The sequence below is a fragment of the Pteropus alecto genome, unplaced genomic scaffold (genome assembly GCF_000325575.1).
Source record: "Pteropus alecto unplaced genomic scaffold, ASM32557v1 scaffold177, whole genome shotgun sequence".
Classification (NCBI taxonomy): domain Eukaryota; kingdom Metazoa; phylum Chordata; class Mammalia; order Chiroptera; family Pteropodidae; genus Pteropus; species Pteropus alecto.
The window spans coordinates 5,084,146-5,102,111 of record NW_006442207.1 but is presented as its reverse complement, the minus strand read 5'-3'; the positions used below and the strand labels follow the sequence as shown (position 1 = coordinate 5,102,111).

The window sequence follows — 17,966 nt, the reverse complement described above, 5'->3', positions numbered from 1 at the left end:
TCTTTGTTCTTCCCTTTTTTTCTGACTCCCTCTCCCCCTCTACGCCCCTCTAAATGAGCTAGTATTAATGAAATCATTTTATCCAAAGCCACCTGTACGAGTTAATAATATTGATGTTATATACATGTACCTGTTGAACATGAACTCTAAGGAAGAACCTGTTGATTGTGCATGACTTTTTCTGTTGTTCATGTTATTTGCATGCTTTTAAAAGGTTTTTCAGTGCTATTGTCTGCATGCTTTGAGTTTTTCAGTTTCTGCTCCTTGCTATATACCCCGAGAGTTTTGGGGTGGCTGTTTTGCATTTCTTTTCTAAATTCATTTTCCATGTTCATTTTGTTTGCTCCTTCCAGTACCTGCAGATGAAATGGCCACTGCTTGATGTCCAGGCGGGGACTCTCCAGAGCAGACAAGCCCTCAAGGATGCCCGCTCTCCATCGCCAGCCCACATCGTTGTAAGTGACCCGACAAAGGCAATCACTTTTTTTATTGGAGGGCAGATGAAGAAAACGTTCTTTTGTTGACAGCGGTCCTTGTTTTTCAGTTTTTCTTTCTTGAAAAACTATTTTGTTTGGTATATTTGGGTATGGTTTATATCTAGAAGGTACTTGTTTTCTCCTATTGGACTTTAGCGATTATTACCTACCTGGAAAATTTCCCACCACCCTTTTCTCCTAGTATTGGGTAGAATCTAGCTTTGTGGGCTCCAGTTAATAGGGCACAATCACCATGGTGTGGGGAAGACAGGACGTGGTATCAAGACAATTAAAAAAAATACAGCCCCCAGAGTCTTTCCCGACAGAGTCATTTAGGGGGAGGTAAGTTACAGAGGAGGGTATTAGAAAACTCTAAAGGGGAGCTCTGAAGTTTGGAGAATTGCCAAGCTCCCCGAGCCCCCCGATTTATCTTAATTGTTGGAAAGGAACATTCTTCGTTCACATCAGAGCAGTTTCTTCTGGGCTGATTGATTGATCCAAGAAATGAACTTAGAAAGGCTTAAATTAAATTTAATCTGTACCTCCATGGCTTTGAAAGTGGGGGGTTTAATACAGGAACCATTTGTTTGTGGTACTAAGAGACTACAACATAACGTGTGTGTCTTCATATATTTTTAATACACTTTCTAAGGATTTTGTAGGCTCTGAAAGTGGAATTTATAAATTAACCTCTTGAGAAGAGAGCTCAGCCTTATTAGAATATTCTCTGTATATTTATATGAGCTGGACTTTATACTTTTGAAATAATTAATGGAAGACATTTTTATAACGAATCCATGACAGGTAGAATTATGCAAAGCATGAAACAATTCATGTATTTTTTATTTAAGTATCACAGAATGTTACCCATTAATTTATTTTGCCTCCGTGTTGCTTGTAATTTCTAAAAATGGCAAAACAGTTTTCTTAAGTAGAAAAATCTCAAGATGCATTGTGTCAAAATTCAGGCTAACTGCCCCCTCACTTTGTAGCTTGCTATGATCGAGTATATATTAATGAATTATGCCTCTCTTATAGGAATATTAAATATATGTATGTGTGTGTATTTATCAATTTCTGCAAAGCCACATCTTGAGTCATGGTGAAAATGTCTTATGAATTTTGGTTATAAATGAGGCATGTAGAAAGAAGGTTGACATTTCCTTCCTCCAACCCTGCAATAAAATGGATGCTCATAATTACACATGCGTTTATAATGCCAAGATTTCAGGGCTGGAAGTGACCTTAGATCAGCGAGGCCCAACCTGCTCTCAGAAAAGGAAACCGGCCCAGAGATGCTTTAAGTGAATTGCCCAATGTCACACACTGTGTTAGTGGCCAGAGCGAGGACTGGACCCAGTTCTCTGCTCCCTTTCCGGGGCCTCGTGGAACGTTCTCTGCTAAGGAAGAAGAGGAAACTTCCCTTGGCTGGTTCCGCGTAGCCAGCTCTCACGTCGTCTCCATCAGGACAGTGTCGTAGGTGCGAAGAAGTCATCGGCTCAGGGCTCTTTCTCCTAGAAGAGTGAATGCCGTTTACGAAAGAATTTCAGCGATACTCTACGATGTTTAAAAAGTTAGGGTAGTTGCAGAGTCCTTGAGGATGGAATGAGGAAGCCTGTCCATTTCACTTTTCCTGCTTCCCTGAATTTCACACTGTGCGTCTAGGCTTTGAAATTTATTTCTCAGCTTTTAGAAATGCTTGGTAGTAGGATTCACTTATATATATATTTTTATGTGCAGAGAAAGGTTGTTATCTTTAACATCTCTTCGAGGCTTTTTCTCTCTGAGTGTGGAGAGAAGTTGCAATTCCTAGAAGTGGTTCAGAGCGGACACAGTCTCGTGGGTGTGGCATGGAGGTTCAGGGGCCCATGTTGGTGGGCGTTACAGTCCCCATGTGAGAGTGGGGATTTACCCACACTGGGAGATAGGTAGGCGATTGCCCCCCGCCTCTTGAACCCCCTGCCCCTCAAATCCTATAAGAACAGTTGCCACAACTTAGGCTTTAAAGATGTTATTTTCATATGTAGAATTAACAGTCTGAGAGTTGGTAAAACATTTTTTTCAGAGCCGGTGTGGATTTTGGCGAGGGATGCAGTGAGGGGACTTCGGTTCCTTTTTCCTCTGCTGTTTATTACAAGTGATGTTTACCATAGCAACCACTTTAGAGCACACACCACCCTTTAGATGGAGACCCTTGTCCGAAGGAGCCACAGCTGGCAACCGTAATACAATCTGTGCTTTCTGGTCTGTGTCTGGGGACCGGGGGTAGGGCCATTGCATAGAGGTTATGAATTGGTGGTGGAGGGCGGGCTCTGGGAGTTGGAAAGAGGAGAAAAGCCATAGCTTGGACAAAAGGAAACCTAACTTGTGAAATACTCACTGCTTGTGGCAGCTGACTAGTGTCTTCGGTTATATGAGTCAGCCCTGTAATCGTACATTTCTGCAGTCTTCACCTGACACTAGGGGTGAAGAGGGGAATGTTGCATGTTGGGGGGGCGGTTAGTAGAGGGAGGTAGGGAAGTGAGGTGGAAGAAAGGCTGGAGGTTATTAACCACATGCAGTTTTTGGGATTGAGGATTCGTACACTTTGGGACTACAAATTTATGTTTACCCTGTCACTGGGCATAGGGCAGTGTGCTGACCAAAACTGGCTTGGCAGGTACAGCGTGTCTGTATAAAGGGGGCATTCTGCATTGTGGCCGATGTGTCGTTTGGCTCAGTATTGGCCAGAAGAGTCTGGTTCATGTTCAGATTCACCGACAAATGGCTAACTTTTCTCCAGACACTGGGCTCTTCCTCATATTTTATTTTTCATTCTTTTAAATAAAGTGTTGTCACATCACAGTGTTTCGTCAGACATGTTTCAAAATAATTGTCTAACGATTGCTTCCTAATTTCTCCGAAATTTGGATTTATTGTGACTTCTGGGCCAAGCTGTTTCATAATTATTTCTAATGTTTTCTTTTGAAAATAAAGAAGTGTTCAGTGTTTGATTATTAGAGACTGTAACAGGTTGCTAAGAAAATGACTTTTCCCCGGTTCCCATTTGGGGCTGAATTTTCATATGGGAATTGAAAGCATTTTGTCTGAATATTTTAATCTGATTGGATTTGATTTTCATGTGGTACATGGGTTACCACATTATAGAAAATTAATGTGTAGAATAAGTGTTCTTAATAACTGGAGTTCAATTGATCGAATTATATTTAAATTAAGAAGAAAACTCCACATATTTCAGTTTCTGTAACTGATACAGCGTCTCATTTATTATAATCCATTGGCTCCTAATCTGTGTTTTAAAGAAAGAGGAAATTATTCCCCAAGGATGATTTCTTGATTTTTTTTTGGGGGGGGGGGCTGGTCCTAAAATAGGAATTTGCACAACAGATTTGTCTCTCATTCCCTCTTCTCCACCTCCCCTCCCCCCTTATTCTCTCCTCACCACCCCCTCCCCCCAACATTTATCTACTTCCTAAAGTCTCAAAGACACTAGCTACAAGTTCCAGATTCTTCCTTACCAACCCAGCCTCCCAGTCCATTTTCTAATTTACATAGGTAGCTCATATTTCTTTCTTTATGGTGTTTTAAAATTTACATTTTTAATTCTTTGTTCTTATTTTTTCTCTTCCGGAATGAGTGCCGACCAGCTGGCTGCGCTAAGTGCTTTTGCCTGAGTCTCGGCCTAGCGGCCTCCAGCGGCTGGGCTCAGGGTGGCTCACCCTCTGGACGCCACCCCCGGTGTCTTTGCTGTACAAAGACTTTCATTTAACTTCCTTTGTACCCAGCAAAAAAAAGATTCTGTACCAGAAATGATGGTATTTTGGTATAGTATGTACTTATAAAACAGCAAAAGGCTTCAAAAGTTTCTACCATTTTATCTTGGGGGTTTCCTTTTGAAGTGTGTGTGGAATTCCACCTTGGGGTACATTGCTAGTGGTTCTGCGTCTCGTGTGTTTCGTTGTGTAATGAGCACTGAAGTGTGGGATAAGAAAGCCGTCTGAATCCCGAGGAGCAGAGCCTTCCAGACTGTGTGGTGTGCTTTCATTGTTGTTGTTGTTGTTGTTGTTGTTTAAATGCCAAAAGAGAGTGTAAAACTCTTAGGAAATATAGTGTGATGGGTAGAACATCACATGGGTCTCTGCCATCTGTGTTGAGCATTTTCAGGTAAGCTCAGAGGGCATGGCAACCCTTTTGCTTTTTGCTTCTGAAGATTCAGGGGTGTGTGTATTGGGGGTGGGGACCTATACCTAGTTAATAACAAAAAACTACTCTGAAAGCATCCTCTTGGTTATTGAATGCACATGGATGTTTCGATGGGTTATTTGACTTGGGTTGCATTCTGCCCTGTTCTGCCAGATGCTTATTGGCAGTTGGTGTGTGCTAGGAAGCTCTGTTGCTAGCTGAGGCCCAGCAAAAGCATCGTAGCCCCTACCTGTGTGGGAGGCGTTGTGCCAGGTGCCATGAAGAGTACTGGGCTCATGAGAATATGATCAGGGAGGTGAGATTTTGACTGAGAACTTGATGAAGATTACAGGCTGGGACAGCCCCCTGGGGAACTGGCATTTAAAATGAGATTTGAAGGTTCGATTGGAGTTGGCCAGGTACAGGTATGAGAGAAGGAGTGGGAAATGGCAGAACATTCCAGGCAGAAGGAAAAACATGTACAAAGGTCCTAAAGGGGTGGGGGGAGCTTAGGTTCACGTGATAGAAGCAGAAAGTGAGCTAATGATGGCAGCAGGTCCTGAGGGCACAGGGAGAGTGGCCTGGGGAAGATATGGCGAGGATTCGGTGTTTAAACCTAACCATGTGGGAAATCATTGAGGGGTTTGGCTTGTGTCAAGCTGTTGGCAGTGGGGATGGTGAAAGTGGACAGATTTGGAGGGGGCATCAACAGAACTTGCTGATGGATTGGTTGTTGGTATTGAGAGAGAAAGGGGGACTTAAAGGTAGGTGAATGGAGATTGCCAGTCACTGAACGGAGAACATTGAAGGGGAGCAGATTTTGGGTGGAAGGGTTGTCTTTATTTTTTTATTTTTGTTCATTCCAGCTTCATTGATAGATAATTGACATGTAACATTGTGTAAGTTTAAGGTATACAATGTATTGCTTTGATACATACATTTATTTAAAGTGATTACCCCTGTAATATTAGCTAACGCTCCCTACCCCCCATCAGGATACATAGTTACCATTTATTTGTGCGGAGAATATTTAAGATCTACTTTCTTAGCAAGTTTCAAGTGTATGATTCAGTATTGTAAATGATAATCACCGTGCTGTACATTAGCTCTCCAGAACTTACTCATTTTATAACTGGAAGTTTGTACCCTTTAACTGACATCTCCCCATTTTCCCTAACTCCCAGCCCCTGCTAACCACCATTCTTCCTGTTTCTATGAGTTCAGCTTTTTTAGATTCCACATATAAGTAATATCATACAGTATTTGTCTTTCTCTCAGTATAATGCCTTCAAGGTCTACTCATGTCATAAATGGCAGGATTTCTCCTGGCTGAATAATGTCCCATTGTTTTTAAATACACATCACATTTTTTTATTCCTTAGTCTGTTGACGGTCACTCACATTGTTTCTGTATCTTGACGTGATTGGTGCTGCAGTGAACATGGGAGTGCAGATATCTCTTTGAGATCCTGTTTTCATTTCTTTACATATACACCCAGAAGTAGGTTTGCTGGATCATATGGTATTTCTTTTTTAAATTATTTGAAGAACCTCCAAACCTCCGTAGTGGCTGCACCGGTTTACATTCCCACCAGCAGCGCATAGGTTCCTTTTTCTCCACATCCTCACGAACACTTGTTATCTCTTGTCTTTTGATGATAGCCGTTCTAACAGGTGTGAGGTATTAATCCATTGTGGTTTTGATTTGCATTTCCCTGATGATTAGTGATGTGAGCTCCTTTTCATGTACCTGTTGCTACATCGTGTACTTTCTTTGCAAATAGGTCTGTTCAGTTTAAGAGCTGTCTGTTTACAGAGATTAAAATACTAGGTTTCATGAGCCCCCAGAGCAATGTGGCAATAAGAAAGGGGAATGATCCAAACTTTTAATTGGCTCCTTAGGAGTCATGCTGATTATCTGTTAAATTTCCATTTATTTAGAATGTATTTAGAGAAGGGTAGAGAATTCTTTCTTTCTTTTCCCAGAATTCAGGTAAGTAGTTTTAATTAGTCTTTCTCTTGGTCTGATCTTCTCTGTTGATTCAATCATCGATTCACATCCGTTGATCCCACAAATATTTAGTGATTCCTTACCATGAGGGAAAAATTATTCTAGACGTTGAGAGAAAGTGGAGTCGGTGGTGAATGAAAATAACCATAATAGCAAATAAGCTTGTAACACTTCCTGTGTGCCAGGCATTGTTCTAGGTGCTTTATTATCCCTACTTTACCAAAGGAGAACTCCACACTGGGCGGTTAAGTAGTTGCCCAATTGTGGGAGTCAGGATGTGACAGAAGGCAGCCTGGCCCCAGAGCATACCAGCTTCTTAACCCCACCTGCGCCAGAGACGACTGAGAGAGAAACGAGTGAACGGGCACCTCGAGGCGTGCTGAGTGCTGCCGGGGAAGGAGTCACACACAGACAGGATGGGCATGCCTCGGGGAGACCCACCAGCTCCACTGGAGTGTGCGGTGTGAGGTCGCCCAGGGATTTGGTTTCCGGGGGTGGCTATGCAGAGGACTCCTTGACACACTGGGGGAAGGAAGGGCCTTTTCTCATGGGGCCCGTGAACCTCGGTGGACGTGACCATGTGAACCTGGTTTCCTAAAAGCTTTTCTCTGTGCACTGCCTCTGCCACATGCACACTCCCCTTTGTTTTTTGTTTCTGTTGTTTTCATTCAGCTGTGACTCAACCAGACTTTCTAGAATACTTGGCATGTATTTCCTAGCAGCGGCTGAGTCAGAATGTTCCCATTTCACAGACAGAACTGTGTCAAGGGTGTATATTTTGTCTAAGAATATAAAGCAAGCCTGTGGGCACTGCAAAAATATTATTTTCGTGTAAGAGCTGTGAGCATCTAATACTGAGAACCAGTGATTAGGATCAGGAGAGCTTAGAAGGGAGGAAGGTAGAGTAAGCCCCACAATGCACATCAGGCCATAACAGTCTGTGGTTAAAAGTCCAGGCTCCTCCCCTCTTTCCAGAAAATACTCTATGGCGAGGAATTCTGGAGTTCTCGAGGTTTGGGTTTCTGGTGTGGCAGCTGACCGCCATGGCGATGGAAAATATTCTACCAAAACGGATTGTGTAAGCTCGGTTCTGTCCCCTTCAGAGTAGAATCACAAAACGTTTCACAACCTTAAAATCACGTGTCATGTCCCCCACTGCCACCCCTTGTTTAATCATTTGTCGAGAAGTCCCCTGTGGTCCATACTCTTCTTGAACACAGAGATGGGCGTTTGTCTCCTAGTGTTTTCTATTTCCTTTTGGTTTCTCATGGGCTCTTAGGACACTTTTCTGCCTTTATATTGCGATGAAATCCGTCTCTTTGAAACACTCACTCCTTGATTTGTGTTTTGCTGTTCTGTGCTGCTCATGCTTCCCATCACTCATCTTGAAAATTCGAAGGCAACGATCGTACATTGTCCCCTCGTTGCCACATCTTCTCTTCAGAATTATCCCCAGTTGTAATTCACATCTTCAGTGACTGAGCTGAAACTGTTTAAGGATGGGAATTGCTAATTTTCGATTGAAAATCCTACCTCTTAAGTAAGTCAAATTAATTTTTAAATGTCGTTTTCCTCATTCGTAAAATTTCTGTTCATTGGAGACAATTTGGAAACTTGCCCATTATTTCGCCACTCAGATTACATTATAAATAATTTGGTATATTTGGTATATTTCCTTCTAGACGGTTTCTTCTAGTGTATTAATATTTGTTTGTTTTGAACATATATGAGCTTATAGCGGTGCTTAGTATTTCCAGTCTTATATTTATTTAAAATGAAAATTGATGTGATAAATAAGCATTTACTTCCTCCCATGTCATTAGAATTCTGAAGGATTTTTGACTACAGAATGGCCTGCAATATGATTGTGCCCTAGTTTGCTTAATTAACACCATACTGTTGGACCTTAGAGTATCCCTTTTGTTTCTACGGTTCTAAATAATTCTGTGATGAACATCTTCCTATGTAAATCTTTATGTGTGCCCCCTCACCCCCATTATTTTCTTAGGTTAGATTCCTAGGACGAAAAGTAAAAGAGGACAAAATTAAAAAAAAAAATTTCCTGATACACAGCTGTAGATTATTTTCCTGAAAGGTCCCCATTTTTATAACTACCAGCAGTGTGTGAGAGCTAGACTTACTGTGATCAGAATGTCTCTGGGGAATTTAACGAGAGAAAAAGTTCAGGCTTCCCCAGAAAGACGCGCCCTTACTCCGCCCTGCTCCACAAGGAGCAGGGACCATCCTGTCATCCAGGTCAACTTCCCTAAGGCTGTTCGCCTTCAGAACAGGCAAACAAAATGATTGCTGCTTAAATGATGAGTAGGTCTTAAAGCGAGCCGATGTTATTGTGATTTTATAGAACTACGTGTATTTTTAGATCACTCACAGCATAACTTCCTTAGAAACACCCTATTAAGCCTCTTCAGTATATACAGCACGTTTAGGGTGATTCAGGGTGATCTTATAATAAACCTCAAATAATTGTAGGATTTTTTTTTTTTAAGTGTTAATATGTCTTCTTTTAATGGCATATGACTAGGCAGAGATATTATTTATTTGATGCTGTGTGTGACCTTGGTCAGGAACATGACTTTGGACTGTGTTTTTGGGAAAACATACTCACTTTTCAAAGGTGCCATTTGTTGCTGTGTTTAAGAAGATCCTGCGGTGAAGCGTAGGGAAGGTGGGCAGCCTCCAGCCGGCCTTGACTATTTCTCAGTGCTGTGTCTTTTGCTTGCGGAAAAGTGGCAGCTCTGGGCTAGCATTTGCTGACACTTGTCTCGCCAAGTGTTAGCAGGCTACTGGAAAAACGGTTCCCTCCGAAAATAGATTTAGGGAAGCACTGGGTCGTGCAGTGAGTTTCTGTAGGGCAGGGTCTTCATTCCTCCTGGTACTTGGAACCTTTATAAGGAGGAGTTTGTGAAGCTTGCTCGACTGCAGAGCTCTCTCCAGCCTCTTCGGGGACAAGACAGGGACATGCTTCGGGAAATCGCCTCGGTCTCGTGCCTGCACTCTCTGCCGAGCGTGGGAGCTTGTTTTATTCACGTTAGCCATTAGCATGGATCGACTTAGCCTCAATTCATGGGCTGGCCTGTGTTTATTTTTCCAGTAAATAAAACAAAAGTGCTCGTTTCGTACCCACCCTGTTCTGCTGTTGTTCTTGCCTTGAGCATGAGCTCTGTTTGGGGCTTGTCTCTCCAACCAGACTGTAAGTTTCTTGAAGCCAAGGAGCTTCGTCATTTATTTTTTTTGCATGTGTCGTTCTCCTCACCTACTTCGGTGCTTTGTAATTTAAGCAGAAAACCAATTTCTGGTGAGGGACTGGCGTAGATTTAATCTGGAATGAGTGTGGCCTCCTCGTTACCTTAGCATGTTCAAAATCACCCTGGCGAGCACAAGAGCTTGTCCACGTGTCTGCCTTCTGCGTGATACGGCGGTGTGCTTTGAAGAAACGTAATTCGGGGTTATGACATTGTGCGAGGTCTGCCAGGAACTTGATAATCCACCCTTATACATTCCAGCTCAAAGAGGAGCATGTCCAGCCACCACAGCAGCGTTTATGTGGAACGTGGCTAACACAAAAGCTCCAGAAGGTCAGGCTCATAGGGGTCTGTAGCTTTCCAGTCTTGATGTAAGCAGACTGTTCCATGGGAATCCTGGGATGGGTTGATGGAACTTTTTTTTTAAGAGAGTGGCCAATTGGGAAATCTAGCACTCGAGTATTTATTATGGGAAATGGGTATGTTTCAACAGTGAATACTATAGTGTGTGTGAAGTGATTCCTTGGTTGGCTTGTTGATGGCTTGCAGGTCAGATGTTCACCTCCTTTAATAAATTAATGTGGAGGGACAAAACCCCCAGGGTTCAGAGTTGTCCCTTGAAGTATACTGGAAACTGAGGAGGGGTTGGCCTAGAGTGGTCCGGCTAGGAAAGGTCACTGTTCTGTCCATTTTGCATATAAGGATATGAAAATACGGTCAGTTAGCTGAGTTGTCGAGGATTCGATTCCACGGGGAGGAATGTTATGTTCAAACAGCGATTCAGGTCCTTCCTTCAGCCCCACGTTTTCCCCTGAGTGCCGGATTCAGCTGCCTTTTAGATACCAAATAGACACGAGAAAGTGAGCATAGCATGCCCAGATTCAAATTCTTTATTTCTTCCCCCTCCCCGCCACGAAACCTGTCATTCCATTGTTCAGCATCACAGTAAAGAACATTTAGCAATGACATAGGCCCCAAACCTTGAGGTTCATCTTTGATTCCTCTTTTCTCTCACACCCTACATTCAGGCCACCAGCCTGTCCTGTGGGCTCATGTTCCCTTCGCATATCGAATCAGCTCCACCTTGCAAGTATTTGAAATTCGACCACTTTTCACCACCTCTGTCATTTCCGCCCGAGTCCAGTCTACTCTCACCTCTCACTTGGATGTTGCCTGAGTGTCTGCATTGGTCTCTCTACCTCCCAGCCTTGTAAATTCCCATCTTCTCTTCCTTGGTCCCCACAGTTTATTCCCACATGTGAGATGGCCTTTTAAATCCTTAGATCACATCACATCCTGCTACTGAAAATTGGGAGGATAGATTTTGTCTTTTGAAAGAGATCCAGAGCAACTGTGAACAGGCACTTGGCCCTATCACCTCATTGAAAGGTGGGACTTTGAAATTCAAGGGCTCAGAACGATGAGCATAAAGGTCAATTGGGCCCAGACACTAGCCACAGAGTTTTATGTTGGCTGGAGGAGACGGCGCCAGGGAGCAATAGGAGAACACGTAGGCTGAGTGAGCCCCCCGTTCATCAATCCTTTGCTAGGCAGCAGGCTGTGGCAGATGTCTTGGTCATACCCCCAGTGGGACCCAGATGCCTCCTGACTGTATTGAATCCGAGCCCTGCCCTTCCCCGAAAGCGTGCTGTCTGTCCAGCCATAGCTTGTCTGCAATGAGAAGCTTGTGGAGAACTCTGAACAGTGTGATGCAATCTGTTTTCCAGCCAGAGCCTGCACAGCGGGTGGATCCGGGCAGTGATTAACTGCATCGCCCAGGCTGCCTAATAGGCTTGAGTGAGATGGGGTCACCATGTGTCCAAGTGTGATGGGGCAAAGGCCTCTTATTCTTACCACTCCAAGGGCACAATCCGTCTTTTTCTCTCACAAGGACATCGTCTATAATGCTCAGGTGCTGGGGTGAACAAACTACCAAGTGTGTAAAAAGGCTGAAGAAAGAAGGAAGGCAAGCCCACACCTCAAGGTTTAGGGCCGGGCCATCCCATGACCCGCAGAGACCACATCGGGGGCGGGGGGCCCCATTACCAAGACCCGTCTTTGGACCCCCACCTCTGACTCCTGCCCTTTCTAATGCTCCTGAGTTTAGGCCTGACTCAGCGACACACGTAAGATTCTAAGAAAAGTTGTTTTTTTTTTTTTTTCCAAACCCAGCCCTTTCATACTGAAGTAAGAAGCCAACCTTGGTGGGTGGAGGTAGAACATAAAATCTAATAAAAGTGTCTCAGTAACAGAAGGGGAGCAGGGATGGGCAGAAGGGCTCCTGGGTAAACCTTTGAGATGATTCAGTTGAACCTCAGGAAAACATATTTTTTTGGAAAGTGGTAGCAGCCCCCTTTAGCCAAAGCCCATAAATGAAGGAATGTCTGAATCCCAGACATTGCACCGACTAAGGCAAGACATTGTCAAAGATCGAATTAGTAAGTTTGGCTGGTAAAAAACATTTCCATTTTTAGAATATAGCCTAGCACCTTTCCTCCATTTCTCCTCAAGCCCTTCCCATACTGCTTTCACAGAGCTCTTGTTTGGTATCTTTATTATGCTTTCTTCTTAACTTATCAAGTCGTTATTATCAGGCATTGATAATAACATCTACGTGCAACCTTCCAGTATAAGAAACCAAATATTAAAAATGGAATAGGGCTCTGAAGGTGACCTTTATTTCTACACCATTTTTTTCCTGCTACCAGCATCCTCCTCCACCCCCTAACTATGGGGAACTACCTTTGCCCTATTCTCCTGGTCCTGGGAGACATGTAATTGGGCAAGGAGCAGGCATGTGATTTCAGCAAAGATACTTACTCATATTCACTAGGCAGAGAGCGTCTCAACCTAGGGCTCTTTGCAACTGCCCTCATATACGCATAAGCATGCACGTAGGTGCCCCACTCCATGGAGGCGCACGTTTGCCAAAGGTGAAGAAGATATATGTGGGAGGAGTGAGTGGATGATGCTACGTAATCCCCTGTAGCCAGCTCCATTTCTGCGCTGTCCAGTTAGGAAGCCACCTAGTCTGAAGTGGTTTTTCATCACTTAGACCAAAGGAGTTCTAACTAGTACTGTTTTCCAAGCCTTAGGCTTGTAATTTAAAAAGTTATTCTTTTGACTTTTTTCATTCTTTTGAATTACAAATGCTAGAACGTGAACTGATTCTTCTGCTGCTGTGTTACTAGGGACCAGTGTGAACAGAATACACCTGCCTTTACAGATGGGTTGATTTGCGCTAATGCCAGGGTTCCTTTCAGAGGCAGACATACTGTGCATGGTTTTCTCCTACAATTTCTTGAGAGGTTTGTAAGAAAAAACAAGCAGTTTCCATGGTTTCTTCCTGTGGTCATGGGGAATTTTGAAAATGAACTTTAGGTATTTTCTTGAAATTCCTGTTTTCATATTTTTAGTTTCTCTGAGTTTTCTTTTCTGACTGCAACTTAACATACTCGTATTTGCCCTAAAGCTCTCTTATATCTGTTCCTTAGGACTATTAAGAGACAACCAGTAAATTAACGGTATTAAGTACTGCCCTTTTTTGTTGAAAAAATAATAACCTACACAAAGAAGGAGGTACCACCGCAACTTCAGTGGTCTTCTCTACTTATTAATACTTATATTACTTTAGGGACACTACTTTCTTATCACGGTCAGTTGGTGGCAAAATAAGCATTCAGCTGTTTATTTCTGTTTTGATTTATTGATTATTACAACTGTGTTATCTGATGAAGTTTGTATCCATTTTCTTTTAAAACATATATAAACCATGGAAAGATCCTGCAACTCCAAAAGACTAATTAAAACTGTCGTCCTAAGAACTTTGAGCAGAGTGCAGTGTTGTACCTAGACTGTAGGCTGGTTGGATCATTCCGTTGAGAGATTCTGAGGCCTTATTTGTCAGGGCTCCAAAGGAAAGAATGCATTGATGGATTAATATCAGCCAAGGGTGAAGGAGGATGGAGTAAGGGACAATAAAGGTGTCGATCGTAAAACAGAAGCTGACAAGGTGTTCCATCACCAAAGAGGATTTATTCAGGAAAAGAAAGGATTGCAATCCAGATCATGCGACTGTGGCGAGCCACGTGGCGGTTTCTGCTGGACAAAGATGGAGGAAGGACTTTATGGAGGGGAGAGGAAGTTAAGGGGAGGGGCTGTTATAACCATAGAGCTCTGTCGTAAGCATAGGGTTCTCCCTGTGGGGCTCTTGCGATGACATATATAGGGTGTGAGAGCTCCTCCTAGAGGCCCTCCATGATTCCTATCTAGGTTAAGGTCTCTGTCATAAATCTTAACAGATGTGTCACAGCTGTCATTTCTGCTTTAGGCATTCAGCTCTTTGGATATCGAGGACCCCCTGCCCCAACTGGATCTATCAGAGCCCAATCAAATATCCATTAAGATGTCATGGTGAACAAGATTTTCACTGATGTACCATTTAAAAACTTGTTCCAAATTAAGTAATAGGAAAGAGGAAAACTTTTCACCAGAACCAAGAAGGAGAATGTGCCCAGGAAAATGTACGTAGGCCAGGAGCAGGGCTGTGGCTTAGCTGTCTGGATTTATTCCACTGAGGCCTCCACAGCCAGGATGTCTCCTTGTTCCCCACAATCCATAGGTCTTGCAGGACGTGGCATGGACCAAGCGTGATGTGCAGATTCAACCCACTTTTTGTGCGTCACACCCGTGATAGTCTGCGGTGGACACAGTCTGTTTCTGAGGTTGCTAAAAAACAGAGTTCAGGAGAGTGATCTTCACATTTCCTTCCTCTCACGCTACAATTTAAAGTTGCGTGATAGAAAAAACCCAGATGTATCTAAAGACGATGATACCTTTAATGTTATATCTAAACATTTCATTTAGAACATTTAGGCTTTTTTTTTTTTTTAATGAACCAAACTCCTTAGTTATCCAGTTTGTTTTTGGTACATACCTGTGATGACTCTTGTCCTAATTTATTTTCCATACTGTGAGTCCAGGCCCGATGTGAGACACAGGCACAGCTCATGCCAACAACCTGATGGTTAAGTTTTAGAACATGATTTGAAAAATAGAACCCATCGAGAGGCAGTAGGACATATGGTAAGCTAGTGCGTGTTTGGACATCTGTGTGGAATAAGTGAGTGGGCAGAGAGAGTGTTTGTCAAGGAGAGGGAGGGCGGGGCCATTGGCTCAGGGAAATGGGCTGGGGTTCCAGGGGTGGCCAGCGCCACATACAGAGGCCAGCAGGGTTGGGTTTGGCCAAGTGTTCCGGTGTCTGGATGCCTATGTGAATTTCCTCCCAAGGTTTTCAGTTGGCAATGTGGAATCATTTGGCTTTGCAGCCAAGGGTGGGGATTAATGGGATCCTGTTAGGTGTAGGGGTGTGATACCAGAGGTTAGAACAGAAGCCAAGGGAGAAGGGGCTTGGAGAACTTTCTGTCACGAACTACCCTGGAGCCTCAGTTCCAGCAGGATTGAAATCACAGACCAGAGCCTTGTTCTCTCATGCTAGCTCACCTATTCCTGATTTCCTTTTAATCTCCAGCTTCATCTTGGGCTTGGCGTATGGAAAGAGAACTCTCGAGTTCTCTTGGTGTAAAGCCCTCGTTAACCTTAGTTAGGAAAGGGATGCTCGGAGAAGTGGAGAGATGAACTCGAAATCACGATGAGACCGGAGGTTTACTGAGCACCTGCTAGTTCCAGTGACTCTACCGTTCTACCAATTTACTAATTCTACTAATTTATTGTTGTAAGTCATTTACATGATTGTCACATTTAATCCTCACAAACCCTTACGAGTTAGCTATTGTTCTTGTCTCATTTTACAGACGAGGAAACTGAGGCTTAGCAGAGGGCAGTGGTGTGGCGGAGTTCACACAGGTGGTAAGCGACAGGCTGGAATTCGGACGCAGGGAGTGTGACTCTGGCACCGGCACTTTCATCTCTAGCTGTTACATTGCTTTTATCTGGAGCAAGAGCACAGAGTGGGGCAGCTTTCCAGACACAAGCCGGGCTGGTGTGGGTCGGGCTCCGCCAGGTCACGGGGAGGCCCATGGTGGTGCCTTTGTGATGCTGTTAGTTCCTGTTGAGGAAAGAGGCTTGGTGGTTTCCCAGGAGAAAAAGGTATGAACTCATGAGGATGAGCTTCTGTTCATCTCAAATCGTACTCCCTTCACATGATGCGGGTGCATGTCTGCAAACTCGAGGGGAGATGACAAATCTTTTTGGTAAGTTACATTGGTTGGAAAGCTTTTGTGAGTATTTTTCACAGATCACCAGCCATTTGGTGCCAGACACATTCACTCTCTAATTTATCTTTTGTATAAATTTGGAGTTTTTTAAGTGTTGGCAGTTCTAAAACAGAAAATAGTATAAAGTACAAAGGATACTATAACAAGCACACTCAGGTACCTATCACCTAAAATAACAATTATTAGTTTTCTCCCTTGTGTTTCAAAGAACAAAACCAAATCTATGTTCTCCTCCTTACCTTAGTCCATTCACTGTCTTCCCTTTAGAGAGAACTACTGTTAAAATTTGGCATTTCTCCAGTCCAGGTTTTTACACTTTTCTACACATATATGTGGATCTACAATGTATTACAATTAATGTCAGTGGTTTTTAAATTTTAGCTAAGTGGTTTCATATTTCATAATATTCTGTAGCTTGCCTTTCTTATTCAACATTGCATTTGAATTTTATCCATGTTGTACATTGAAATCTAATTTACCCATTTTAACTGCTATGTACTCTTCCATTCTGGCTATTACCACAGTTTTCCTATTTCTGTATAGATAGTTATTTGGGTTGCTTATGGTTTTCTGAGATTACATATAGTGTTACAGTAACCATCCTTGGCTTACATAGGCATGTCTGTAAGCGTCTAAGCGTTTTTCTGGGCAACTGTCTAGAGGCATTGGTAGGAAATAAATTGCTGGTTTTCAGCTGTAATTCACAAGATGTCATCAAGCTCTCCAGAGTGATTGGCTCAGTTAGTATGTGCATCACGAGTGCATGAAACTTACTTTCTTCTCAATCTCACCAACACTTTATCTTGTCAGACTTTACGTTTTCGCCAGTCTGATGAGTGTGCAGAGACGTCGCATCATGTTTTAATTTGCATTTTTTTTGATTCCTGAGGTTGACAGTCTTGTCATTTGTCTCTTGTCTCCTCTGTGGCTTGTGGTTTAATCCTCTGCTCATTTTAAAGAATCAGATAGTTTTTCCTTATTGATTTATAGGATCTCTTTATATAAGCTGGAGACTCGGTTAAGGGTTGGAAATACTTTCTCCCAGTCTGTGATATTTTAAAACTTTGGGTTTTTAAATAACGAAATTGTAAGTTTTAATGCCTCAAAGTTGTCAGTTTTTTCCTCTGTGCTTTCATTTTGTATCTACTTGAAGAAGCTCCAAATCCCGCAAGCAGTTGGTCCAGGAACTGTGATTTTGATTGAGTGCTTGCTATCTAAAAGCCACATCTAAGGAAATTACTTCTTTTTGGTAGGAATCTAAGCCAGAGGATTTAAATATGATTAAAACAACTCACTTGGAGCAAGATGCAGAAACTACGTACTGGACCCATATCTGGGATATGCGGAAGTGCAGGGGAAATAAATCACTTTGGTCACATATTGTTGAGGTACTGGGTACCTGGCTATGGGACAGAAGCTTGCTGTATGTTATCCCATCAATCTTCCCAATAGTCTCTCTAAAGTAGGTGATTTTATCCCATTTTAAAGATAAGAAAACCCAAGCTTTAAAGAAGTTAATTTATGAGGCAAGTGGCAGAGCCAAGATTCAAAACCAGATCTTTCTGACCACAAAGCTAGTGTGCTTAATACTGCATCCACTGCCTTTTCGAAAGTTACTTGGAATTTGCTTGAGTTCTAACATCTTCGTATGTTATTTTCAATTTGAATCTAATTGGAAAGAAAGAGGGCTAAGAGTGGAGGATGGGAAGAAAAAGGGGCAGGACTTAAGATTTGATAATAGAAATAAAAACCCATTGCTCTGAGGGCAGTTCAAAAGAAAGAATTCCATGTTTCACAT

The 17,966-nt window shown here is 42.8% G+C and overlaps 1 protein-coding gene across 2 annotated transcripts in view; it reads left to right on the top strand.

The window, feature by feature from the left end:
- Window positions 1-17,966, top strand: part of TCF7L2 (transcription factor 7 like 2) — a 176,983-nt gene that overhangs the window by 58,826 nt on the left and 100,191 nt on the right. For both annotated transcript variants that reach the window (XM_015596389.2, XM_025039195.1), the window contains exon 2: window positions 354-455. In XM_015596389.2, coding sequence (XP_015451875.1) covers window positions 363-455 — 93 coding nt within the window. In that variant the 5' untranslated portion in view covers window positions 354-362. The remainder of the gene's footprint in view (window positions 1-353; window positions 456-17,966) is intronic.